This window comes from Vanessa cardui, chromosome 15 (genome assembly GCF_905220365.1).
Source record: "Vanessa cardui chromosome 15, ilVanCard2.1, whole genome shotgun sequence".
Classification (NCBI taxonomy): domain Eukaryota; kingdom Metazoa; phylum Arthropoda; class Insecta; order Lepidoptera; family Nymphalidae; genus Vanessa; species Vanessa cardui.
In genome coordinates this window covers 10,993,646-11,021,370 of record NC_061137.1, presented here as the reverse complement: position 1 = coordinate 11,021,370, position 27,725 = coordinate 10,993,646, and the positions used below count along the sequence as shown (strand labels likewise).

Genomic DNA, 27,725 nt, shown 5'->3' with positions numbered 1-27,725 from the left:
GTGTCATAATGCAAATTTAAGATTTATGTCGTTTTCATACGGATACCATCATCGGAAAAAAATAAAATTAAAATGGGATCCCACGGGAAGCATGACCTTTCAAAGAAAAAAAATTATCAATATCGGTCCACCCAGTGAAAAGTTATGAGGTAACAAACATAAACAAAAAAATACAGACGAATTGATAACCTCCTCCTTTTTGAAGTCGGTTGAAAATAGGCTATGTACTTTCTTAGAGTTGAATTTTGCTTCATACCAAATTTCACCAAAATCGGTTCAGCGGTTTGGTCGTAAAAGACCGACAGACAGACAGACAGAATTACTTCCACATTTATAATATAAATAATTAGTTATTATAAACAGTGGCGTTTAAAAACAATTTTCGAATCAAAACACGTTGATGTTTTATCTTTAATTAAATATAAATAAAAGATTCAATTGTTCTTCGTTTAAATATTTTCCGTTATTGTTCACGACTGTGTGTGTAACGTTTGCATTTCAATTGTGTGGTTTTTATTGCATGGATTATTTAAATTTTTATGTATATTCCTTGAAAATATTACTTTTTTTTTTTTAATTCTTTATCTTAATAGCATCGTCGACCTTCAACGAAATCGAATTAATTTAATCTGTACGTGTTTATCGCGACAAATCTTATTGTTTTCATTGGGTGACGATTACTATATATTTTGTTATTTGAAATTGGAATCTGTTTTTTTTTAAATTAGAATTGTTTAGCGTTGTTTTGAATTACACACTGAAAAGTTTCGGGTTCTCCTAGTTTCGTTGTGGACGACAAATATATATTAGGTACTCTATTCTTATGTTTTTCTCAATTGTATAACTACGATTCTGGGTAATCCCAAAGATTTAAGATGCATCGTATTGCTGGTAAAAGTAGGTTATTTATATTTACCTAGGGATGTATGTTTGTATTTTAGTCTCTGAACTAATAGCTCTGTATCGAATGACAGTAAAAATAAGGATTAATGTGTCAACATATATAAACTTTTTATTTACCCTTTTTGGGATTATAGCAACTTCTTCTGCAAAATACTATTACTGGATTCAAGCAACTTTAGAAATACCGATACCAAACTGTCGAAAAATAAAGGAGTTTCTACTTTCAATTAAAAAGTAATCGACAAAAAGAATTAGTTACAAAATCACTATCGTAGTATAACATATAATTGGATATTATTTGGTTATGAGACCTCGTATTATACAAACATATGAAATAAATATGCACGAACAGATCTTATTTTGTTATTAGTAATATTTTTCTTCGGTACAAGTTCACTGCGTGTTATCTATCACACAAGGAAACGCACTTAATGAATGTAAATGTATAATAATTAGTCATTATACACAAATATTTATGATGAATTTTTATCATTAATTACATACTTACGCTGTTTTAGTATAAACTTTTGGTGTAAATGTCAAATTTAAATCGTTATTCAAATATTAATGAGGTCTTAATATTAATATTTATATCACTAATTATATCTAGGAGCACTTTAGTTGTGCATATAATTTTTACAATATCCTGTTAAATGTATAATTTTAACAAAAAAAAAAACAATTGCCTAAAGTTTCTTCCTTATTTTGAATGATATCAAATGAATTGTTATCTTCCTTCTTTTTTTTTAAAAATTGGCTTAAAAAAGTTTTAAATGTTTTTAGTACTAATTAATTATGTTGTTTGTTTGAAATACTTTGATGATAATTTTTGTTTGCTCTATTAATGATTTGTATATTATGTGTGATAAAGCTGTAGTTCACCAAATATTGACAGATGTGTAGTCAGGAGAATTGTTTATGAAAATCGCAAACGAATATAGGATTGTATATCTGTTTTAAGCGTTACACCAGTGAGTGAATGAAATTAAATGATATACTTGTAAACTGGGTACAGGTACATGGGACATTATACATAGTTCTCAAGGTAGGATACACGCACGATGTAAAAAAAGGATTTGTATTTATTGCACTGTATTGCAATAAATACTTTATACTCTTTTTAATGGGACTAAAATAATGCAAATAAGAAATTATTTTAGTGTAAGAGAATCTTTATATTTATGAGAAAGGTAAAATAAACTGTGTTACCATTTAGCAGCCCTGTAATCGTCAATGAATCTGCGAGACAGTCGCATGAGTGTATTGAGAAGAATCGTTCGGGTCTCAGGCGCCACCCTGAATCAACTCGCCCGCTGACTCACGTCTAATTGTGCTGCGTATTTAAACGGACATGCGGTTTTAAATATATCTATAGTGTAATATTGCTTTTTTTGTTTTTTTTTTTTATTTCTAAGTACCGTTATCTGTGTGGAATGATGACCACTATCAGGAGACCCAATAACACGTCCTATTTTATAAGTAAAGACTTCTCAACTATTTGACCTATCACCGCGAATGTTTTCAAATAAAATATGTCTTTTTATTTACTACTTTAAATAAATACACTTTGAGTTTATACTACTCGCTATTCAAACAGATCTCAAGTGATCATAGACAATGAGATTGAGGCATAGACGATTTAATAATTTTTTAATGATTTCATATATTCCTAATAGTTATTTCCACATTACTTGGTGGTAGTTCTTTGTGCAAGCCCCTCTGGGTAGGTACCACCCACTCATCAGATATTCTACCGCTAAACAACAGTACGCAGTATTGTTGTGTTCCGGTTTGAAGGGTGAGTGAGCCAATGTAACAAGGACAGACAGGAAAGGCACAAGGGACATAGCATCTTAGTTCCCAAGGTTGGTGGCACATTGACGATGTAAGAAATAGTTAATATTTCTTAAAGCGTCATTGTCTATGGGTGATGGTGACCATTCATCATCAGGTGGCCCATATGCTCGTCCGCCAACCTATTCCATAAAAAAAAAACGTGTTTCGAGATAATTGAAACATTCGAATTGTAAATGAATCATTAATCTCGTGACAATCATTAAATTGAAACACCCGCTTCCCTAACAGATGACGTATCGGACGAATGAAATTAATGATTATTTAATTACTTTCCAATATGGGAGCGATTATATTAATGTTTTGTATCTCTTTCCGTATCTTTGTCCGTCCGTCCGACCGTCATATGTTTCCTCGTGTACCGTATAAGGCGACGATTCAATACAATCAACATTTTTCTTTCGATTTGCGATTATAATCGAAATTCTCGATGCCATGTAAGCTTTCTCGTTTTCGATTGAATGAGGTGAATTCGTTATGAAGATACCACCGCAGGAGATCCGGCAGAAAAATAAACGGTTATTTTTTTTCAATTAAAAAAATGACTGCAGTATAATGTGAATAATTCTTTACTAGAAATTGTTTACTTTGAATAATTTCATTCTATATGAAAATTAAATCAAATTAAAACTATTTCGTTTTGTTATCTATTATGGATGAAATTTATATAATCTCTGTTTTTACATATTTTTGTTGGGGTGCCTAAATATACATAAACAAATAATAAGTATATAATTTTACTTTTTAAAAAAACATGTACCTATGTTCTACCGCTATAGGGAATGCTTAGTGTCATTGGTTCTGCGGATTGAGTAATCCGAGATTACTAGGTATCTTAGTTCGTTAGGTTTGTGGTGCATTAATAATCTAACTCACCACTTACTCCTTTTCAAAACCGATACTTAAATTCTACCTGTGCACTTTAGATACGTATATATCAAATATCTATAAATTATATTATAGATTTCAAAAATTGAATGCGTGTGATATGCTTTTAGAAGGTATAATAATAATAAATAATAATAATATTTATTTCAAGTATCATCGACTCATTTTGTTAGTAATACAAAAAAAATGAGTTTTTTTTTAAGATAGTCTTAGGATAGGATTTAGAAGGTATAAATCTTATAGAAACAATTAAAACTTGTTACAGAATGACGAGCCACCCGAGATCACGTACTGCGTGGTGGGCGGCGAGGGAGGCCTGGCACTGCAGGCGGTCACCCCCACGCACCCGATGCCGCCGCAAGACGAGCTCGACGCGAAATTTGCAGAATTGGTGGTAAGTAAAATGCTCCACAATTTATTTATGCAATCTTGATATATTTATTTAATTCATTTTTATTGTAATTTTAACTGACTTTAGCTTTTAAATTAATTACTCATTTATGTCGGGATCAGAATACGTTTAATCTAAGATTGCGCTTTCAAAGTGGAAAAGCATTTCCTAAAATTGATTTGGTATTGGATATAAATCTTCTACATGTTTATTGAATAATCCGTTATAGAGCAAGGTGGCGAATAACCAAACCATTTCGTTAAAACATTTTTAATTCACCATTAATTCTATAGGACTTAATACATTTTAATTTGGAATCAGTAAAGTCGGGTCGTAACGTTAGTTACTATTAGTTAGTATCGCAGTTATTATTACATTACACGTTGCTTATTTACTTGTCTATAACTAACAGCATTCATTATATCTTCGTGTTAAAACTGTACGAGTGATGTTTAAGTATATGAAAGTAAATAATAATTAAGTATTAGTATGCACGAGGAAAAATGTTGGTAAATATAAGTACTGTAGTTAGAGTATGACTCCGGTAATTAGTTATCATTTAAACAATTACTAATGGCCTTAAATAAAGATATGGTTATTAACAAGTAAAACTATGGAGTTTTCCTACCGTGACGTATATAAAGTTGCTACGTCTGTTTTTCTGTCTGTAACGTATTTACATAGGGTTTCATTGGTAATGCGATGGATAGGGCATTGGTACCTAATCATTGTCATTATATATTATAAAACAAAGTCGCTTAGATCTTTAGAATTATGCAACGGATTATGATGTGTTTTTTTTTTAAATTCATAGGAGTGATTTGAGAGGATGGTTTTTGTATATGAACAATACCATATTGTTCATATACAAAAACATTCTATATTGTTCATTTAAAGAAACACTAATCATTTCAGAAGTTTCTGTAATGTGACGTCATAAATAAATTTATTCTGTAGTATATTTAATATTAGTATAGCACCCGTGACAAGCCGGGGCCGGTTGCTAGTATAGTAAGTATAATGAAAGTTAATTTCCCCCTAAATAATATACATTTGACTGATTTTAATCCGATATAGGAAGGTTAATGATGACGTCATCGAGAAAGAGATGAATTTTTAACTCAAATTAAATACATTTGTGAACGTACAATCTTTGTTTAAGGTTAATGCGATGAATCCACCGGTACTCGCTGTCGGCTTTACTATAAATACCATTACTTGATGCCAGTTTTCAACATCCTTTTTTAGTAACAAACCACGTATAGAGTTACTTTCCGCTCGGTGACGTCATTGCCGGTACCGACAGCATGCGTAAAAAATATGAAAAGTATAGTTGGAACAATAATATTAAGACGACGACCTCCGTGGTTGAGTGGTGAGTACACCGGTTTTCAGGGGTACGCCATTCCGAGGTCCCGGGATCGATTACCGAGCCGATGTAGATTATAATTAGTTTTCTATGTTGTCTCGGGTCTGGGTGTTTGCGGTACCGTCGTTACTTCTGATTTCCATAACACAAGTGCTTTAGCTACTTACATTGGGATCAGAGTAATGTTTGTGATGTTGTCTCATAATTATTTATTATTTATTAAGTTATTGTTTAAGTTGGTCAACTTTATCTCCCATGTTGTAAGGAGAACAGTAGCACGTGTTTCGTTAAACTGAAGTTTATAATGATAAATAATCATAGTGACAGCTCCGGTGACAGCGAATAAGAATAGTCATGATCTCAAATCTGTTGAGTGGAGCTTTTAAATAATTTATCGTAAATTTTGATTTATATATTTGATACTAATACGAAAATCACGATCTTGACATTTGCATACAATAAATGGTTACGCACTAGCTGTTCTGTCCCATTTCGTCCGTGTATATTTATAAAAATTCCGTAATTGTTTCGCTTATGTTCTTTATTTCAATTCACCAATTGTATTGATTTCATATATGTATTAGAGGAAGAGTTATAGAATAGGGACATCCTTTTAAATTGTAACTTCATTTTCACACTAGCGCCTGGCTCCGCTTTACACGGGTGAATTTATTAATAAAGAAAAAGTTAGTCAAAAGTCAATGTTTTGACGCGGAAAAAATGGATCATCACTTTATAATTTTATTTATTTTTTATATATTCATTATAATATTATTATAAAACATATAAGACGACTTTAAGGAACTGTTATATTTAATATTACAAAAAGTAATTTAGCTAATTTGTGTTATCAGGCATAGTTGAGTAAATATTAAAAATGTTAATTTAATTCCATTCAAACGAAACTTGAAAATGCGATATGAACTACAATCTATTATAACAAGGACGAAATAACTGGCCGTGACTAGTTTTACAAACGAACGTTTAACTTATAGAATTAATGAGGGACTCCATATAACTCAAAATAGTTGAATTGTTATCATTGACCGACTTATCATTCAATGTTTGCTTTTGATATTATTTAAATAAGTTATTATCTTATAGCAACCATGCTACCCATCCCGGCACTTAGATATATATATGTATACATAAAACGTTTCTATCGAAGAACTAGCTATATCCGCGATTTCCGGCGCCTTTGAATTTAGCCACAATAAAACATTTAGGACATAAAACATTGTAGCCTAAGTTACTCCTTATTATACGAGCTATCTACCAGTGTAAGATAGACCACAAAATAGGTCCGGTCGTTCCAGAATTTAGCCGAATAGACATGACAGACAAAAATTTAAAAATATGCTATTGTGATATATGTACCGCGTAGACATACATATGCAATTACTAAAATACGGAAATTTAAAACTTATAGATATCTTTACTATTATAAAACAGAGTCCCTTTACGTCGTCTGTACGCTTAGATATCTTAAAATACGCAAAAGATTTAAATGTAGTTTTCATCAGTAAACAGAGGAAGGTGTATATTTATGTTTATTAACATATATGCATAATATAGAAGAGAAAAACCGATTATTTCATTTTTCCTAGCCTTTTAAGTTTCTCAATCCTTCTTATACTGTAAATATATACTTATTGTGCTTGTGTGAAGCCGGACAGAGAAGGTAGTTTGTTTATGAAAATGAGTAATATCAACAAGGGTTGGCAACTATCTTTAGTGTTGCCATATCTTTAAACGGCTACAATTTTATTTCTTTTATACCTCTAATTGGTCTTGTTAAGTTACAAAGTTTTAGTAAAAGTTATTTATTGGATTCGTCTTTCAAGATTGTTCTCGAATGAGTATCGTATCCCGGAGTGAAAAAAGGGTCGCCCGGATAATCCGTAAAGGAACGACGTGTTATTGCACCTGATCTCTCTTCGTGTGGGATATCCTTCCTACTGGATTGTGGAAATGAGAAAATAGATAGTGCGTCTGTGTTTGAACACGCACACTTATGCAATGTTATATGGTTCTGGGAAATGTAATCAGTTACTCGGATAGTCCTACGATCTCAGTGGTCGAGTTGTGTGTACACCGGATTTTAGGGGCACGCCACTCGGAGGTCCGGGTTCGATTCCCGACCGATTCGATGTAGATTATCATTAGTTTTCTATGTTGTCTTGGGTCTGGGTGTTTTAGCTACTTACATTGGAATTAGAGTAATGTATGTGATGTTGTCTCATATATATAGATGAATTAACTTGTGCACTAAATATTTGCATATAAATAAATATATTCGAAAAATAGTCGAACATTTCAAACGAACATAGTTACAGATAACCGGTAGACACAAATAACGTCGTAACATCACTTCCGACGTACATAACATTACGTACGGTAACCGGTAAGTGAAAACTCGTTCCGTAAAGAAATTGTTTTCGATACGATTAATATGTTAACAGCTCGTTAAATGTATGATATATAATTAATTACATTGATGTTGTTTTAAATTAAGCGATTTGTATAACGTTTTATGGCTTAAATATTATTCAATAATATATCGGCTCCGATATAATTCTGGCTGGGAATTTCTAGGTCAGACTTCCTCTGTCTGTTCAATGGATTGCTGTATAAATTGTCGTATACTAACATGCACGATATTATACGTTCTAGTGATTCGTAGTCTTTTTTTAATTATAATAAATGCGTTTTTGTTTACGTTTTTTTTGTCGAGGAATTCTTGACATGTATGAGACTAAGATTTTTATCATTATATATATTATATTATAGATTGTATCTTGAGACAAATTGTCTAATATAATGTTTTTTTTTGTAAATTATCAATTTGTTAAATAAAATTTAAAGGACTTGAATTCATGTTTGTTTTTCTTGTAATTAAATTTGAAGTGGTCGATTGCATCTTAAGCATTTATTTTTAACCCCCGACGCAAAAAGAGGGGTGTTATAAGTTTGACGTGTCTGTCTGTCTGTCTGTGTGTCTGTCTGACCGAGCGCTATTGTACAAAACAATAATGAGTGTTAGATAAAAGATGAGATAGGTAAGCAAGCATGACACTAATTAATTTGGAGCGGTCCCCCAACGCGAAGTTTTTTTTTTAAATATTAATATATGGTTTTTTATTAGTTATGAATTACCAAAAAAAAGTGTTAAAGCCGTGAGAACGTCAATCATTTGAGCTCAAAATTATAATATAAAAAGTAATAGTTGAGGTAATTCTGATATGCGGTATAAAAATATATATAGATCAATTTTTTTTATTACAATAGGGATATTTTTTCCTCAAAGATAAAATTATATCGATAACTATCCCATTTTTTTTAAGGAACACATAAACATTAATTTTTTTCGTATGTTTGTCCTTCAACAAATGTTTTAAGTTGCACAAAATGTTTGGTGAAAAATAAATCGATATAAAACAAGACATTAAAATACGACTAATCTTACGAATATGGTCATACAAATAAACACGTGCGTCCAAAGTCAATACAAGCTGGTAATGAAATTTCACTCGCAAGCGAAACTGGTCCTAGGTTCAGCTTTGGCGCCAAATAAATTAATGTACTAGGAGCCTAATTGGACGGCCGTTGGAGACTTTCCATTACGGACGGGAATTGAGAGAAACCGTTTGTAAAGATATTGAAAATGTCGTCTCTACGAAAGGGAGGAACCGCGTTTTATTGCTCAATTAATTCTTACTTACTTTTACCTGTGACGTTTATATTGATATTTTATATTACTGTGCAAAGTTTATTCATTTACAAATAGAGTAATATACAAATCTGTTTGGGATGAAACTATAAGTGTTGATCACTTTGAATTGAGAATAGTTATTTGATGCTCAATAAGAAAGGGTTTTTGGGTAGAAGGAAGTAGAAGCTTTGCGGTAAGTGATTGGATTGTTATTCGTCTGTGCCTTTGTCTATGGGCTTAAGTGATTACTTATCGCAAGGACTGCCCTTAGAAAATGACTTATGGCTTGATTCACTTTGTCATATTATTTTATTAGTTCTTAGTTATAAATAATTATATCGGATAGAAACAGCTATCTTTTTCCATTATTCTGAATTATTGTAAAAGTATTAAGAATTATTTGTGTAAGTAAATTAAAGTAGCAGCCTGTAAATTTCCCAATTAATTTCCATGAAATTAGACACATGCAGGTTTCGTCACGATGCTTTCCTTCTCCACCGAGCACGAGATGATTAAAGACAAATTAAGCACATATATATAGTGGTGCTTGCCTGGGTTTGAACTCGCAATCATCGGTTAAGACGCACGTGTTCTGTGTGTGTACCACTGGATCATCTCAGCTCATTACTTGTGTACTAGAGGGCATTCGTTCATTCGTCATAGAAAACAACGTCTAAAGTCACGTGATTTGTTAATTGAAAAAAAAATTTTTTACTGGTATTTTTTTAATTAAATCTTCATGTAATAAATTTCGTGTCTGTGCAGGTTTCCGTTGAAGAGATCCTTCGTTCTCTCGAGATCGAGATCTCCTCAAGGATAAGTCCTGGTTTTAGAATTAGGTCTCGCTTTGCATAAAAATGAATTGACATTTAATTCTATAGGATAAGAGGAAACGGTTCATTCAGCTTGCAAAATTTTGACCTGAGAAAATTAGGAACCATTGCAAATTAAATAAATGCTTGTATAAAATTTTAGTTCCAATTTTGACATTAAGTATATGTAATAAAACGAACCAATATTTTGGTCACCGACATTCGACCTACTTTACAAATAACGTTTGTTTTGATCGCGAAGACTATTCTTCTTTTGACAAGTTCACATCAAAATAATGACTTACAATGGACTAATTAGAAAAATAATCGAGTTGTGAATGATGATTCATTCGTTGAGCGTTAAGGTTTACAATTTTGTTTGCGCCGTTCATCCACATTAGCATAGATAATAGTTCCAATTAAAGTGTAAACGTTCTACAGAACGGTTTAGATTAAAAAATAAATTACGTAACAGTAAGGCATCTCACAGATGTATTGTAAGTGATTATTTTTTTAGCACATAAATTCAGTAAGTAAAGTTATTTTTTGTTTATTTATCGACAATGATCATATTAAAAATTGAAGAATATTGAATACTACTATCACTTCTTGGTTCGCACGGTCGCAATGCTGATACTAAATACATCACATTGGAAACTTTTAAAATTGTCAGCGTTCCTTTACTATATTTTCCATGTATAATATACAAAAACCTTCCTACCGAATTCATCTATCTATTAAAAAAACAAATCAAATTCCGTTGGGTAATTTTAAAGATCTAAGCATGCGTAGAGACGTACAACCTTAAGTGACTTTGCTTTATATTATGTTAAGAAAGATTATGTGAAAATTGGTAAACGAATGTGAAATGTTACAAATGTTATGAAACGGCTAGATGATATTTATTTGGCTTTTCTCCTGCTATGTTTGGAATACAGTATAGTTAGTTAGTTAGTAATTTCGATCTGGCTAGTGACTGTTCTAACTCGAATACTCTCGTGTGTAAGTTGCCTTAAACACGAATAATATGCTAATCAAGTATTTGACACGATAACTATTAAGTAACAAAAATCAATTATCGATTAATTAGAAATAACTTATATAAAAAAGAAAGTGGCGCAATTATGACAGGTATATTAGCAGATTGAAGTGCCTTCGACGGACGAGATACGAACGATTATGTTGTTGATATGAATTAGATGTTACATAAACGTTGCATGCTACTTTCACTGTGTGATGTGATTGTGATGGATTACTCGTGTACATTCTGATGGATTGAACCCATTCATAGAGCGCGATTGGCTATGATGCGCTGTACTATTAAGGATCATGAATTGATAATTATAATTCGAAAAAGGAATATCTATTTTATTTAAAAAAAAATCGAATGCGTTGTTATGCCAGGTATTTATATGGTGAGTTACTTATTGATCTCATCGCTTGATTTTTAAAAATAAAACTACACTCTATTCTAACCATAACAGAAAAATAAACAAATAGACAACATCTAACAGCAAATTGACGCGATGTCATTGGTCAGATAAGTCTTGATATTCACTAGGGGTTTGCGAAAAAATGTCGTTATGAACAACGAAACTGTTGTCGGAATTTTGGAAGTAAAATTAAAGTGGAAATAAGTAAAGTACGACACAAATTAGATGTAGCATCGGCAAAATTCGTAAAACCGATCACATCCGAATTAAGTACTCTATCCCAATCAATATTTATTTCTTACGTGAATATGATGTTTACACAAACGTAATAACTTGTAATATCATATAACCTAAAATATGCGTCAATTTGACACGTTGATTTACATGCACTTGCTTTCTCGGGTTGAACTGACGCGAGAATCTATAGCGACGAATAGCGTCGAATGGCGCGATAGGGAGTTATTTCTATTGGTTGTATGAATCGGCAGTAATCGGTCTTACGAATTTTGACGATGCTATATCTAAGTTGTGTCGTACTATAGTTAAGTGTAATAGTATTGTATTATGAATGAAGATATATTGATCATAAACTCTTAGAAGAGCACAATATCGCTGAGTTATAAGCGAAACGCATGAACCGTACCGTGATAATCCCTCGGATATATCACGAATTTATGCAAAAATTGCCATTTAAAAAAAAATCAGTCAACTAAACGATTTTTCAAGCGAGCAAATAATTGTTTTTTTTTTTTTTTTTTTTTATAAATAGATAAAATAGCATCAAGTATCTTTCCGTATTTTTTACTCATGATTTGTTTATACAATAAATTATATTTGTGTATTTTTTTATTTAATTCGTAATTTAAATCAGAAATAAAAATTAGTAACATCGCGAGATCTGTCAATTAGAAATTTTGGTTAGTTCGACATCATCTATGTTAATTAATAAATATAATTATGGATGCTAATGATGACGTTTCGGTATATGTCAGTTTCCTATTCGGAATAATAATTACTTCCGTTTATGATGTTGATTCTGTGTTTAAACGTAAATATTATTGACATATGATTTGTAATGCTTACTTTCTTATAGTAATTTTACTTGGAATTTTTTTAATGTGTTTTTCCAAGTACCAAGATAGCGAGTAATTGTGTATTGTCACAGTTTCTCGAAATGTGGTTCGTATTTATACTAAAAAAGCGTTAAGTGTGGTCGTTTTATGAAAATCAAAAATCGAACATTTTTTATTTTTTCTTAACGTTCTATTTATTTGCAAAAAGGCGAAATACGATTACAGCCAATGATTTACACCTCGCGGCTTATAAATCAATTTGTTAGCATATTTTTTATATAAATTTGTCTATAATTCGTAGATTATAATACTGACGCATGAATTGGTATATTCCTGCCAACAGATATTGGCACGATGAGAAGGATAATCTAAAAAGCTATTCCTTATTCGTTTCATTGCTTGTGCCAATCTAGGACTTTGAATTCTCGAATGGTACTCGGTCCAGTTCTGTCTATGCTTTAAGATAGGGATTAAATTATACGTTCGTTAATAGAAATAATAAAAGTACAAACATTCATAGAAAATAATTTGACACCTTTTTTAATATTTCTTATATCTTGTAGTAAATACTTTAATGTTATTCGCAGAAGATGTTGTGCAATAATCACCGTTATTAACTTGCATTAAGGTCGAAAAGGGCCAGTCGTATCGTCTTCGGTATGCCTATTACAACTTTCTCCGATTCCTTGCTGACAGTGTGATAGGCAGCGCTGCCAATTGAAGTTATTAATTATTTCTCTTAATTGAACTTGACGTTTTCGCCTTTCTGTTTATATCTATATATTTATAAGTAAAGGTGTGCTAGCATTTTGATATTAACATTTGCTCATTTGTTCATTGCTAGCAGCTGCTGTCACAGGTTCAATACCCATTCGCTGTAAAAAGTTTCTTTACGTCGTAGTTATGACGTCATTGTTTTTTGTTTTATGTTCCGTTTGTTTTTGGACTCCTGAAACTAGTTAGTGCTATTTAATGTTGTGTTTTTTTTAATTTAATTGATCCGAGATAGCCCTGTGGTTCGAACGCGTGCATCTAATCACGATGAGTACGGGTTCGATCCCAGGCAAGCATCACTGAATTTTCATGTGCTTAATTTGTGTTTACAATTCATCTTGTGCTTGGCTGTGAAGGAAAACATCGTGAGGAAACCTGCTGTAAAAGTGTTTTTTTTAATTAGCTCAAATACTGTTAGTATGTTTTGTAGTAAACAGATATGTTAATAACGCGCAAAAAGTGAAGACTAGAAAACGTCCTAATTGGGACGTTTGCCTTTAGTTGTTTTACGTAGTAATACGTTATAATACATCATAATTACCTAGTAATACGTTTTGCGTAATTAAAACATCTAGTTACCCCTTTTATTTATTGTTTTTATCAAGCTATCCTTTTTACTTTTAACTATATGTAAAAATAAACTAAAATAAACGGTCTCCGGCGCGGCACACTTTTTTATGTTGTTTAGTATGGATATAACATATCTGTTTATTAGAATATCATTGGTATGTTTAAACATGTTTATAATATATAATTTTTAAATATAATGGAATGACGATTGCATCATAAGTATCTTATACGATTGAAATAGTTGAAATGAGTATTCAATAAGGTCTTATTATAATATTGGTTATTAACAAAGTTGCATAATTAAGTCGTTCTCGTAACATAATAATGTTCCCGGTACTTTGTCGTAATACGAGCGCGACCACACGGCTTCGTGCTGCGGTCGAACAATCTACGTGAATAGAACAAGCCAAGTGTTCAAAGAAATATTCTGAGATCATTTTTTTTTTATAATTGTAAATAAATATTGGACAATATCACATATACAACTCTGATCCCAATGTAATTAGCTAAAGCAGTTGTGTTATGGAAGAAAAGTAACGATAGTAAGACAAACACCCAGACCTAAGACAACATAGCTATTCTACCGCCAAATAATAGTATTCAGTATTGTTGTGTTCCGGTTTGAAGGGTGAGTGAGCCAGTGTAACTACAGGCACAAGGGACATAACGTCTTAGTTCCCAAGGTTGGTGGCACATTGACGAAGTAAGGAATAGTTAATATTTCTTACAGTGTCATTGTCTAGGGTTGATGGTGACCACTTTTCATCAGGTGGCCCATATGCTCGTTCGCCAATCTATACCATAAAAAAATGGCTAATGAAATTTTTCTACATCGACTCAGTCGACGATCGAACTCGTAGTTGCGTACCCATGAAAATCTGTGTACCTACATTTTCGTCGACCACGGAGGTCGTGAATTGTAATGGTATTGTATTGGTTAATTCGTGGAATTTGAATTTTTTTTTAAATTAGTGTTCTATTTTTTTATATATCTTGTAGGAGTTGATATGAGAAAAAAATCTAAACAAGGAGAATATTACATAATCAATATTTTGCCACTATTAACTAAAGCGTATATCATAAACGAATGGAATGATTGTATCCACTCCGATATAGCATAAAGCCAACAAAGATCAGTTAAATAGACGACCTCCGTGGTTGAGTGATGTGTACACCGGTTTTCATGGGTATTCCACTCCGAGGTCCCGGGTTCGATTCCCGGCCGAGTCGATATAGATTACCATTAGTTTTCTATGTTGTCTTGGGTCTGGGTGTTTGTGGTACCTTTGTTACTTCTGATTTTCCAAAACACAAGTGCTTTAGCTATTTACATTGGGATCAGAGTAATGTGTGTATGTGATGTTGTGTCAAATTTATTTATTTATTTATAAACATATAAAAGTAAGTAAGTAGCAGCCTGTAAAAGTCCCACTGCAGATATTACTCCACAACGCTGCTTTAACGTACATATGTTGGTGGTAAAATTTCAGTGAAATAGTCACATGCAGGTTGCTTCACGATATTTTCCTTCACTACCGAGAGTGAGATTATAAAAACAAATTGAGCATATGAATTTTCAACAGGGTTTGAACTACAATCATCGGTCGAGATGCAAGCGTTCTAACCACTGGGCCATTTCGGATCCAATAAAACCTCTTTTGTACTGTATTGACTGTCTGTCCTTCAGTTTAATCGTAATTGAGATTTCGTAGTCCACTCTAAACAGATAACAGTTTTATATATGCGTTCTATACGTGATTCGTTTATAAATAGACTTCGAAAAGCTTTTGTCTGTATATAATAATGTTTCTCACAATTATCTTTTGATAATGCGAGTTTCAATAGCTGGTAATGATTTTTCACTGAAATTGTAAAGGTTGTAATTGGGTATAAGGTTTAAGAGCGATCAATATATTTATGAATTTAAAATAACGATTTATACAAGAAAATTGATAAATGTATTAAAATAACTGCATTGTATATAAATACTGTTAAAACGAATATCTATATATAATTTCTTATATCTATTTATTTTATATTTGTTACGAAAATATAAAAGGTAGACAAAACATAATAATTAAAAAGAAATGTGATTCAATAAATTCTATTTTTAAAAATAGAATCGAATTTTATTTTTTCTTATGACGACGTTATTCATTAATTATTTACAAAACTAGTAGTCTTCTGCAGCTTCGCTTGCGTTTCAGGGGTTAGTTAGCCTCTCTTTTGAGTTCAACACACGTTCAAGACGGAGTTACTGTCGCTTTTATAATATTAGTATGTATTATGATACGATGAATGTGTTAGAATAATGAAAAACTATTGAATATGAATATAAAAGCGTATCGTATTTTTATTTTTATTGGATAATTTTAAAGCTATCGCGAATGAATTTATTCAGGCAGCCTTGACACAGCGCGAAGTCACGATCTGCATTCATTGTGGCAGCGTCCATCCCGTCACCCATATTTAATCGAGGCGAGACTCGATTTAAAACACGAATATCAATCGTTTCGACGTGGATCTACATTAAATATATATAATCATTATCATAATTACATAGTACAAAATAAAGTCGAATACCGCTGTCCATCTCTATGTATGCTTAGATCTTTAAAAACACAAAGAATTTTGCTGCGTTTTTATTAAATAGATAGATCGATTCCAGGGGAAGGTTTATATGTATAATAATTTTAGAGAAACACAGATAATTTTAGTTACTAAAGTAACGTCGCAACGGTTTGTATTGTCTAATCACTGAAAGATTGTGAACGTTGTAAGACATTCTGTAGTATATTTTATATCAGCATTGCATCCGTGCGAAGCCGGGCGCGACGCTTTTTATTTATATATAAAAGTAATACCACTCATGATTAATCACGAAATCTCATGAACTATAACACCTACAAATTTAAAATTTGGCTATTGGTTCCTTATAATGTGTAGACATCCCCTTATTACGGATTTTACAAAACTTCATTTCTAAGCGGTTTTTAAGGGGGTTGTAAGTTTGTGTTTTATAAATATTACGCGATAAAGTCTCATTTCCAGCTAGTTATTGTATAGGATACCCCCTCGCTTCAAATGTGATGAGTGTTGTGTAATCTCATTGAGTATAATTAATGCATGTAATATTTCTCTTCGCCCCTGATAACATCTCGGTAGAATCTACGTTTTGTAATCATATCAACATGTAACATTATCTTGTATTACGATTCATTTGTTTTGGTTTATATCAATTAATTATTCAGCACGTTGTATAGATATTAGATACACTTGGTGGTAGATTTTTGTGCAAGCCAAACAGAAATATTTAGTATTTTTATGTTACGGTTTGAATAGAGCCAGGGTAACTTAAAGCAAGGGACATAATATCTGCTCCCAAGATTGATAATTTTGGTGATGTAAGACATTTTTAGTATTCCTTATAGCCATTATCTATTAGAGGTGTGCGGTCAATGACCCGTCCATCTATGTATGTATTATGTAATATGTCTGTTTGTGTACTATTAGTTTTATATATAAAAGCCGCAGGTTTTGCTAGTTTTTTTTTTTAAAGATATATTTTTATTGCATAACCCAAAAATTGCATGCGTTTCAAAATATATAAATTATAGTATTTTATCAATGAAATAAATTATTATCGCTCGAATTCTTTACTAGCGTGCTACCGAGCTTTCTACGTAACATACAATCAATAGAAAGGAGTCTGACTTTTTATATAAATGTAGTAATATATTTCCATCACATCCAACAAACACTAAATTTCTCACTTTGACTAATTTTTAACGAACATTAAGTTACCCAATTCCTGATGATTTCTCAATTCTTCTTTTTTCATTTGTAGCTTTTTAGTGAGATGGTGAATAAAATTAAAGTAACATTATATAAAAATAAAATGATTATTAAATAGCTTTGTTATATTTTTTATGTAATATATAATTCATTGTAACACTTTTTCACAGTTATATAATATAATGAGCTTATAAATTGTATAGTACTTTTAATGCATAATCAAATGGGTAAATCACAAAAAAATTTAATAGAAAAATACATATTGATTAATCTGACGACCTCCGTGGTCGAGTGGTGTGTACACCGGTTTTCATGGGCAACTCCGAGGTCCCGGGTTCGATTCCCGGCCGAGTCGATGTAGATTACCATTAGTTTTCTATGTTGTCTTGGGTATGGGTGTTTATGGTACCGTCATTACTACTGATTTTCCATAACAAAAGTGCTTAAGCTACTTACATTGGAACAGAGTAATGTATGTGATTTTTTTTCATATTTATTATTTATTTTATTTATTCTCTTTTATATTAATTTGTGTTCCATCACTACTAATAGTGTGTTCAAAAGTATAACTGCACTTGAAATTTAGTTAGGAAGTTAAATACTTTACAAAAAAAAACCGACTTCAAAATTAGAAACAGATAGTAACTGTTACTGTTATTAGAAATAAAAAAAATGTTTAAGAAACTACTAGACCGATTTTAATGAAAATTACAGTCTTTCCTAAGTTGAAGTGTATCTTACTTGTACTTAGACTAAAAATGATCATCTCAAAACGACTTTCAGTATTCGAGGATTTTGTGGACAAATATACAAACATACACTTACGAAGTTAAGCACCCGTGCTTGGAACGGATCATTATACTACATGCATGTTGATCATACTACATACATACATTACAAGTGGTAGTGCCACGCTGTATACCTTCGGGTTACAGCCGAATGGGCCGGCACGCCCGGGGAAGTACCACTCTCTCACTTAAAATCGGCGTAAAGTAGTAGTTATGCTACCGCGTTTCGTCCGGTAAGTGAGAGTTCCGGAGGCCCAATCCCCCTCCCCCCCAAAACTTGATGGTTGTGCAGAATTTGGTTAAATTACCCCAGGAGGGTACCATCAGCGACAGCGGTGGAGAATCCCTCTCTGGGCATCCATGCTCAGGACATACACCACCTGAGCAGGGATGCCCAGGCTGCCCTCCGAATTCTGGGGGGGGCAATTTTGCGCTCGCCACTGTTCGGGGCAAGCGGAGCAGGCATCATAAGGCAACCCCTACCACCCTCGCTGTGGACTTCTGCAACATAAGGGGACTCAACTCCAACCTCAACGCCGTTCACTACCATCTGGAAACGGCGAAGCCGGCCTTGCTCTTTCTAACCGAGACCCAGATATCTTCTCCTGCCGATACGACTTTTCTCTCGTACCCTGGGTACAAATTGGAACATTCCTTTATACCACGAGCTGGGGTATGCGTTTACGTCAGAGATGATATCTGTTCTCGACGCCTCGGCAGCCTTGAAGGACAGGACCTATCGATTATCTGGCTGCGTGTAGACTGCGATGACCATCCGCGAATCTATGCGTGCCTTTATAGGTCCCATAGCGGTAATGCCGAAACCGACCGACTGGTTGAGCACGTCCAAATGGCTACAGATTCCGTGCTTCAGCAGATTCCATCCGCAGAGATCATTATTCTGGGTGACTTTAATGCTCACCACGCAGAATGGCTCGGCTCACGCACCACCGATCATGCGGGTAGATCTGTTCTGGACTTCGCTCTAGCATATGATCTGACACAACTGGTCAACTCGCCAACGCGAATACCGGATGTGGAGGATCATACACCTTCCCTGTTGGACCTTCTGCTGACTTCACATCCGGATGGCTATCAGGTTATCGTCGATCTGGGCTCGTCTGACCACTGTCTCGTCCGGAGTACAGTGCCGGTTGTGCGGTACTCACGGCCTCACTTTGTTGGGTGCCGCCGAGTATGGCACTACAAGTCAGCAGATTGGGATGGGATGCGGTCTTTTTTTGCATCGTACCCATGGGGGCAGATTTGTTTCTCGCCGGATGATCCGAACGCTGCTGCTGACTCTGTTGCCGATGTGGTGCTACAGGGTATGGAACTATTCATTCCTTACTCTGCAGTACCCATCGGTGGCAAGTCCCAGCCTTGGTTTGGTCGCTTCTGCAAAACGGCATCACGCCGAAAGTGGGAACGCTATCAAACCTGGGCTAATGCATCTGCGTCTCGTGATGTAAATACCAGCGCATTTAAAAAGGAATACAACTCTGCCTCTAGGTCCCTCAAAAACGTGATTGCTAGGGCGAAGACGGAGTACATTGGCAGAATTGGCGAGAGACTGGTGCGTCTCCCTTCAGGAACACGAGCGTTCTGGTCTCTCGCTAAGGCTGTCTTAGGGAATTTCTGTCAGCCATCTTTTCCATCTCTGCACAGAGACGGTGAGTCATTGGCCCATACCGCGAAAGAGAAAGCTGATCTTTTAGGCTCTCTCTTCGCGTCGAACTCGACTCTGGATGACCAAGGAAAATCTCCACCAACAATTCCGCGATGTGATACCACGATGCCGGAGGTTAAATTCCGGCAAAGTGCAGTTCGTAAAGCACTTCTTTCCTTGGACATTCATAAGTCGAGCGGACCCGATGGTATCCCTCCAATCGTGCTACGGACATGTGCTCCCGAGTTGGCACCGGTCTTAACGCGTCTTTTCCGGCAATCCTACACATTAGGCGTCGTCCCGAATTCCTGGAAGACAGCTTTGGTGCATCCGATCCCTAAAAAAGGCAACCGCTCAGACCCGTCCAATTATAGGCCTATAGCCATCACCTCCTTGCTCTCCAAGATAATGGAGTCCCTTATAAACTGCCAGCTCCTGCGGTATCTAGAGGAGAACCAGCTGATTAGCGACCGCCAGTACGGTTTCCGTCGGGGTCGGTCAGCCGGTGATCTTCTAGTTTACCTTACTCACAGGTGGGCTGAAGCAGTTGAGAGCAAGGGGGAGGCATTAGCAGCCAGCTTGGACATAGCGAAGGCCTTCGATCGTGTATGGCACAAAGCGCTTCTTTCGAAGCTTCCTTCCTATGGGCTTCCCGGGAAATTATGCAATTGGATTACCAGCTTTTTGGCAGATCGGAGCATCAAGGTCGTTGTCGACGGTGCATGCTCTGACTTAAAATTCGTCAATGCTGGTGTTCCACAAGGCTGCGTTCTATCACCCACTCTGTTTCTTCTGCATATCAATGATTTGTTGCAAATCGGGAACATTCATTGCTATGCAGACGACAGTACCGTTGACACCTTATACACCGGCCGCGCTAATATTTCTCGGGAAAACGTCGAAGAGAACCGGAACAAACTTGTGTCTGAAATCGAGTCTTCATTAAACGAAGTCTCGAATTGGGGCCGGCTAAATCTAGTCCATTTCAACCCCAAAAAGACGCAAGTTTGCGCGTTAACCGCTAAAAAAACACCATTTGTCGTATCTCCACGATTTGAGAACATTCCGATAGCCGCTACAGGTAGTATCGGAATACTTGGCGTTGATATTTCGAGCCTCGTTCAGTTCCGCGGTCAATTGGAAGGCAAAGCCAAATTGGCTTCAAAAAAGCTGGGCGTGCTCAGCAAGGCGAGACAGTATTTCACGTCGGCCCATCGCCTTAAACTTTACAAGGCGCAAATTCGGCCTCACATGGAGTACTGCTCTCACCTCTGGGCGGGTGCTCCCCAGTACCAGCTCCTTCCATTTGACCGCATCCAACGTAGAGCGGCTCGAGTTATCGACGATCAAGCTCTTTCCGATCTCCTTGATCCTTTGGCTTTGCGTAGAGATGTCGGATCACTCTGCATCTTCTACCGAATTTTTCACGGGGAATGTTCCGAGGAATTGTTCGGATTAATCCCGGCTGCTGAATTTCACCTTCGGACATCTCGCCAAAATTCTAAGTTTCACCCGCACCACCTTGATGTCCGAAAATCCACAACAGCGCGATTTCTCAGACATTTTCTGCCTCGCACAACCACTTTGTGGAACCAGCTTTCGCCGGCGGTTTTTCCGAACCGATACGACATGGGAACCTTTAAGAAAAGAGCCTACTCCTTTTTGAAAGGCCGGCAACGCACCTGCAAGTCCCCTGGTGTTGCAGGTGTCCATGGGCGGTGGTAGTCACTTTCCATCAGGTGAGCCTCCTGCTCGTTTGCCTCCTATGCCATAAAAAAAAAAAAAAAAAAAAAAAAAATACAAGTCGAACTCATAGCCACTTGTTTTTGAAGTCGGTTTATAAAGGTAAAAATATTATGAATTGAAGATATAATATAAATAATCAGTTTTTATTAAATGATGCGTATTACTTACTACATACATAGGTAAATGTTTTTCTATGTGCATGTTTTAATGAAATGTTTTAACTGTTGTAAGTAGTATGCCAACCAATGTTGGCTAATATTGGGTGAAATTATCACCAAGGTTTGTATAACGCTTGTTTGAACGGCGATTTTCTCGTTCGAGTGCAACTTCAGAAGCGGATCCGTGATTTAACACGCCAGTCATGTTTTCGTAAACGAAAGTTCTTGAAAGTCATCGTTTTAGGTTAATTTCGTCGTACATAATTACCGTTTTAATTTAAACAGTCGAAGATTACTGTGCCATAGAGAACGTATCGAAACGAATCGATCATATTTTCACGGTGGCTTATAACTGGCTCATATTCCGTAGAAAGTATTACTCGTTGGCTAAATAGTAGTAAAAGAGTAACTGCTGAGTTTCTTGACGGTTTTCCGCGATGGAATGTACTTTTCGATTTTTTGGAAATTGGAAAGCAATGATAGTAATCGTGTGCTAACTGTTGATTACTAATTAGGTAATTTTTGTGATAAAACCTTTTTTTCATAATATTGTTAGTTGGATAGGCAAATGGTAAATGGTTACCACCGCCCCCTAGCTCATACCTAACTTTAAAAATCAGTATTGGGATTTGAAAACCAACGCGGTAAATGTTTTATACATATTTATAGTCCCGAGTACAAGGAACAAAATTTTTTTGATACAAACAAATGTAAAACTTTGTGAGTGCCTTTTTTGCGATGAATCCGACAAACTTTTGTAATGGAAAAGTTTCGGCACTGCTGAGTTTTTAAATGCTCGATTCCTGGAATTGTCGAAAGGACGTCACTGTATCTCCGTATGACTATGTTTTTTTAATAAAATAAATTTAAAAATTGTGGTCAACTTGTCCATGCAATGACCATGTGACATCATTATGTCTCCCCGTACACACATCTTTAAATTTAATATTTTTCGATTTAAAATAAAGTTCTAATTGTATATAAATTATGTCCGACAAATATCTAACGAGTAAATCCTGTATACTTTAATTTTTCTTCCTTTTCGTTGTTTTTTTTTTAAATTAGTATTGTATAATTTGCTATTTTTGTCAGGTGTGCGGTATTTGTCGAGCTTGCATAAAACCATACAACCTAGTACTGTTATAGTTTATAGTTGGAAATTGATTTTTACTTAAGACCTTTTGCAGTGACAGAATTAAAAAAAGTTACCAGAACCAAATTTAAATGTACGAATGCGTACTAAAAACTCGCTAACATTGAAAACAAGCGCAGTGACCTGTAAGATATGAGATGATGAGGTGATTAAGGTTATTATTCTAAACGCTCCCGGCATACCCGGCAATTAACTAATTCAGTCGCAGCGACGCGAGTAAAACGTTCTTACTCAACGAAATGTCCTAAAAATTTGAAATATTTAGCTCATAATGTACCACTGAGTTTTCCAAATTAGTGCTGATGAAATAACATTAAATCTTGGTGTTTACATATTATAACTAGTGCCTAGCCCGGCTAGCTGTTATTGATAGCTGTGATATTAAATATAGTTAATAATAATAATAATATAGTTGATACTAATAATACGGAATGTGGTAATTTAAGAACGGGAGAAGAACCGGCAGAAACTCAGTAGTTACTCTTTTTTAACATTTAAAAATACAAAGTCATGTTAGTTAAATACAATTATTTAAATTAATATATCCTGCGTGGAAGTCAACAGGTATTAGCTCCACGCTTTATTTGCCTTTAAACTCACTTAAACTACAAAAATATATATAAAATTTACTTTGAAAAATAACTTTAATACTTTAAAAATGGTTAAGTCGTTCTCATCGCTCTCATAAAGGTCACCGAAATCACTTTGGTTTCGATGTAACTGTCACTCAAGTGACAATTCCTAATGATTCATTCCTTTCAGGCGTGGTTCTATGCATTTCACAGGCGTGGATGAACCTTGACATTCTTTAATGACAGACGCCTTGACAGATCGGTACTTCCCCCATTAAAGTAGGCGACTCGTCGTCCGAATTACTGCGTAAAAGTTAACAATGTAATAATGTTATACTTATTAGTGAGAATTAACGGCTTAACGAATGAAGTACTAGTATCTCTTTCTATCATTATATATATATCGAGTATTTAGGAGATGACAAGGTAAACAATGATACGTCTTTTTCTTGCAAATGTGATATTAATTATCTCTTTCTATCATAATTAATATCACATTTGCAAGAAAAAGACGTATCATTGTTTACCTTGTCATCTCCTAAATACTCGATCCCAATCTAAAGAATAGAGATAAATCAACAACAGTTGACATCGGATTCACGCAATATCATTGGTATAGAGCTTGAATTAAATGTATTGTAATCATTATGGATTCGTGAATGGTCTTTTTAATGTCAAGGAAGCTGATATATATATATATGTTTGGAAGTGATATTAAAGTGGATGGATGCAAATCAAATCAAATCAAAATAAACTTTATTGAAGTGGGCTTTTACAAGCACTTTTGAATCGTCAATTAACAATTAAGTGAAGCTACCACTGCAATAAGTTAAGTGGTGTGAGTATTCTCTTATGAATTGCTAACGACCCGACCCGAATTCACTCAGGTGTTATACTACAGAATTTGTTTTTTTACATCACAATAGAAATTTCTAAAATATACAAAAACCTCTCGAATCACTATCTTTTAAAAAAAGCTGCATCAAAATCCGTTGCGTAATTTTAAAGATTTATGTATAGAAAGGGACAGTAAGCAAATTAGTTCTATACTATGTAATGATAATGATAATGATTATTTATCATGAACTGTATATAGTGCACATTGTAGTAAATAGCATGGAATACTTAAATTTAAGTTTTATGTTTATCTGTTTATCAATAATGGAATGGGCCATGGCTAAATATATCTACAAATATTTAAAAAAAACGCATATGCAAATTGTTTAGGATTTTCGTGCAAACTTTTTTTAGAATTTATTTTATAAAAACTAAATTCAACGTCAAAGTAACTGAAGCGTAGTTACGCTCATTTGGAACGTAAATTATACCTACGAGGACCAACGATAAACCTTATAATTATTCTATATATTAGACTAGCGATCAGCCCCGGCTTCTGTTTTTGATTTTATCGCTAAAAGGCTTATTTACTATTGTTAAGCATTGACAGAATCGAGATGGCTTAGCGCTTCGAACACGTACATAATAACCGATGATTGCGAGTTTAAACCCAGGCAAGCACCACTGAATTTTCATTTGCTTGATTTGTGTTTACAATTTATCTCGTGCTCGGCTTTGAAGTAAGAAACATTGTGAGGAAACCTGCATGTGTCTAATTACAACGAAATTGTGCCACGTGCGAATCCCGACCCGCATTGGAGCAGCGTGGTGGAATATGTTCCTAACTTCTCCCAAGGGAGAGGAGGCCTTGCATTTAGTAAGCATTGTTTTGCTATACTTTATCCTCTCCTTTCTAAGACAGTTCCATATGTATTTAAATATTGGATTGGTTATCGTTAATTTTTTTATGTGAGTAGATTCGAGTCGTATTTTGACAAGGAACGAGTATGATATTTGATGGCCCTTTCATTCATCAATATGTCTTAGCAGACAAGAATTTGAATATTGAAGTTACTTGGTGGTAGGGCTTTGTGCAAGCCCGTCTGGGTAGGTACCACCCACTCATCAGTTATTCTACCGCCAAATAGCAGTACTCAGTATTGTTGTGTTCCGGTTTGAAGGGTGAGTGAGCCAGTGTAACTACAGGCACAAGGGACATAACATCTTAGTTCCCAAGGTTGGTGGCACATTGACGATGTAAGGAATAGTTAATATTTCTTACAGCGTCATTGTCTAGGGGTGATGGTGACCACTTACCATCAGGTGGCCCATATGCTCGCCCGCCAACCTATAACATAAAATATATATATATATATATATATTGAAGTTTACGTATAAAATCATATAAGGTTCTATGTAAAGATTGATTTCTAATTTTATTGTGAAATTCTTTGATATAAAATCGAAAGCGTCAATCATCGTCTGATAGTTATGTCACTTAGATTAGTTCTGATGACTTGTACAATCGTTCCTCTCTATTTGTTTAATGGTACCATTACCATTATTAACGGACTTTCTTATAATATTACATGACGATTAAATTTTCCGTGTGCGATATTGTTCTTTACATGATACGATTCTAAATATTTTGTAAGGATTGTTAGTGCAAAGAATGTGTATGTAGGCTGTTTTAACTGAGCCTATTAATTAAATTTTATAGCTCATGTTATTATAGATATCTGACTCGAAACAATATTATATTTAAGATAAGAAAGTGGGGACTTAGTATTTAATAACTTCTAGATAGGATATATATATATATATATATATATATATATATATATATATTTATCCCGCAAACAATTGGACGTCCACTGAAGGCGAAAATGCATTTAAACTGGCGTCCGCCTGCTTTTGGCGTCCGTATACCGGACGCCACTTTTTTAGCCGGTGGCATTGAGGTCCTATTCATCCTAGCTAGCCGTAGTACAAAAATCGACGGAAGTTAAAAATCGCTCTAAATAGTTGCAATAAAATATTGAAAAGTTCCCGAAGAAATCACCGCGCAGGTGAGGCGCTGCCGCAGCGCGTATATCGCACACTGTATATCGAGGGGAATTCCTGACTACGGATTCGCTTATTTGGCGTCCAAAATTGCGACGTTGCCATCTCGCTCATTACTTACGCGTTACATAATACCTATTCGGTGCTTGATTATTGTTTGTTTTACATCAGTCATTTAATGTTTATAAAATATATTAATAATGAATGTATGAATTCCCGAGGATTTCGTGGAAGTTTTTTTTAAATATATTACAATAATTAATATTTATATTAATTATTCATAATAATAATAGTCTGTCTGTTATCTTTACACGCTTAAGCTGCTGAACCGATTTAGATGAAATTTAGTATGGGGACATTGTAGAGAAGAACATAGGATAATTTTGTCTAAAAAAAATATACCCTAACGAGATAAAAAAGGAAAGTAGAAGTTTGTACCGGGAATCTATATCCGATAAACTATTTTTAAATTAAATTTGGTATGAAGATAGGATAGTTTACATCCACGAAATCATCCTCTAAGGGGATAAAAGGGGGTGAAAGTTTGTACAACATCTATATCAATCGTGATTGGTATCTGTACTGTTAAATCTTCTGTTGTCTGTGATTGGTAGTTTTTATAATTCGGTGTAAACAAACCGGCAAACAAATAGCTGTATACGGACGCCCAATAGCTGTATACGGACGCCCAATACCTGTATACGGACGCCCAATAGCTGTATACGGACGCCCAATAGCTGTATACGGACGCCCAATAGCTGTATACGGACGCCTAATAGCTGTATACGGACGCCCAATAGCTTTATACGGACGCCCAATAGCTGCATACGGACGGCTCCATAAAAAAAAAAACAGAAATCAAAATAAAATTTATTCAAGTAGGCTTTAACAAGCACTTTTGAATCATCATTTTACAATTAAGTGAAGCTAGCTTCGGAAAGTAGATTCTACCGAGAAGAACTGGCAAAAAACTCAGTAGTTACTCTTTTTCAACACTTAAAAAATACAAAGTCATGTTAATTAAATACAATTATTTAAATTAATATATTCAGCTTGGAAGTCAACTGATACCTCCACGCTTTTTTATCATCTATAAAATCTTGTTTCGAATAATATGCTTTTTTTACCAATTTTTTACAAACGATTTGAATTTACGAAATGGCA

The 27,725-nt window shown here is 34.5% G+C and overlaps 1 protein-coding gene across 8 annotated transcripts in view; it reads left to right on the top strand.

Moving 5' to 3' along the window:
• LOC124535555 (disheveled-associated activator of morphogenesis 1) overlaps positions 1 to 27,725 on the top strand; it is a 140,820-nt gene that overhangs the window by 94,433 nt on the left and 18,662 nt on the right. For all 8 annotated transcript variants that reach the window (XM_047111794.1, XM_047111789.1, XM_047111793.1 and 5 more), the window contains one exon: positions 3,911 to 4,039. In XM_047111794.1, coding sequence (XP_046967750.1) covers positions 3,911 to 4,039 — 129 coding nt within the window. The remainder of the gene's footprint in view (positions 1 to 3,910; positions 4,040 to 27,725) is intronic.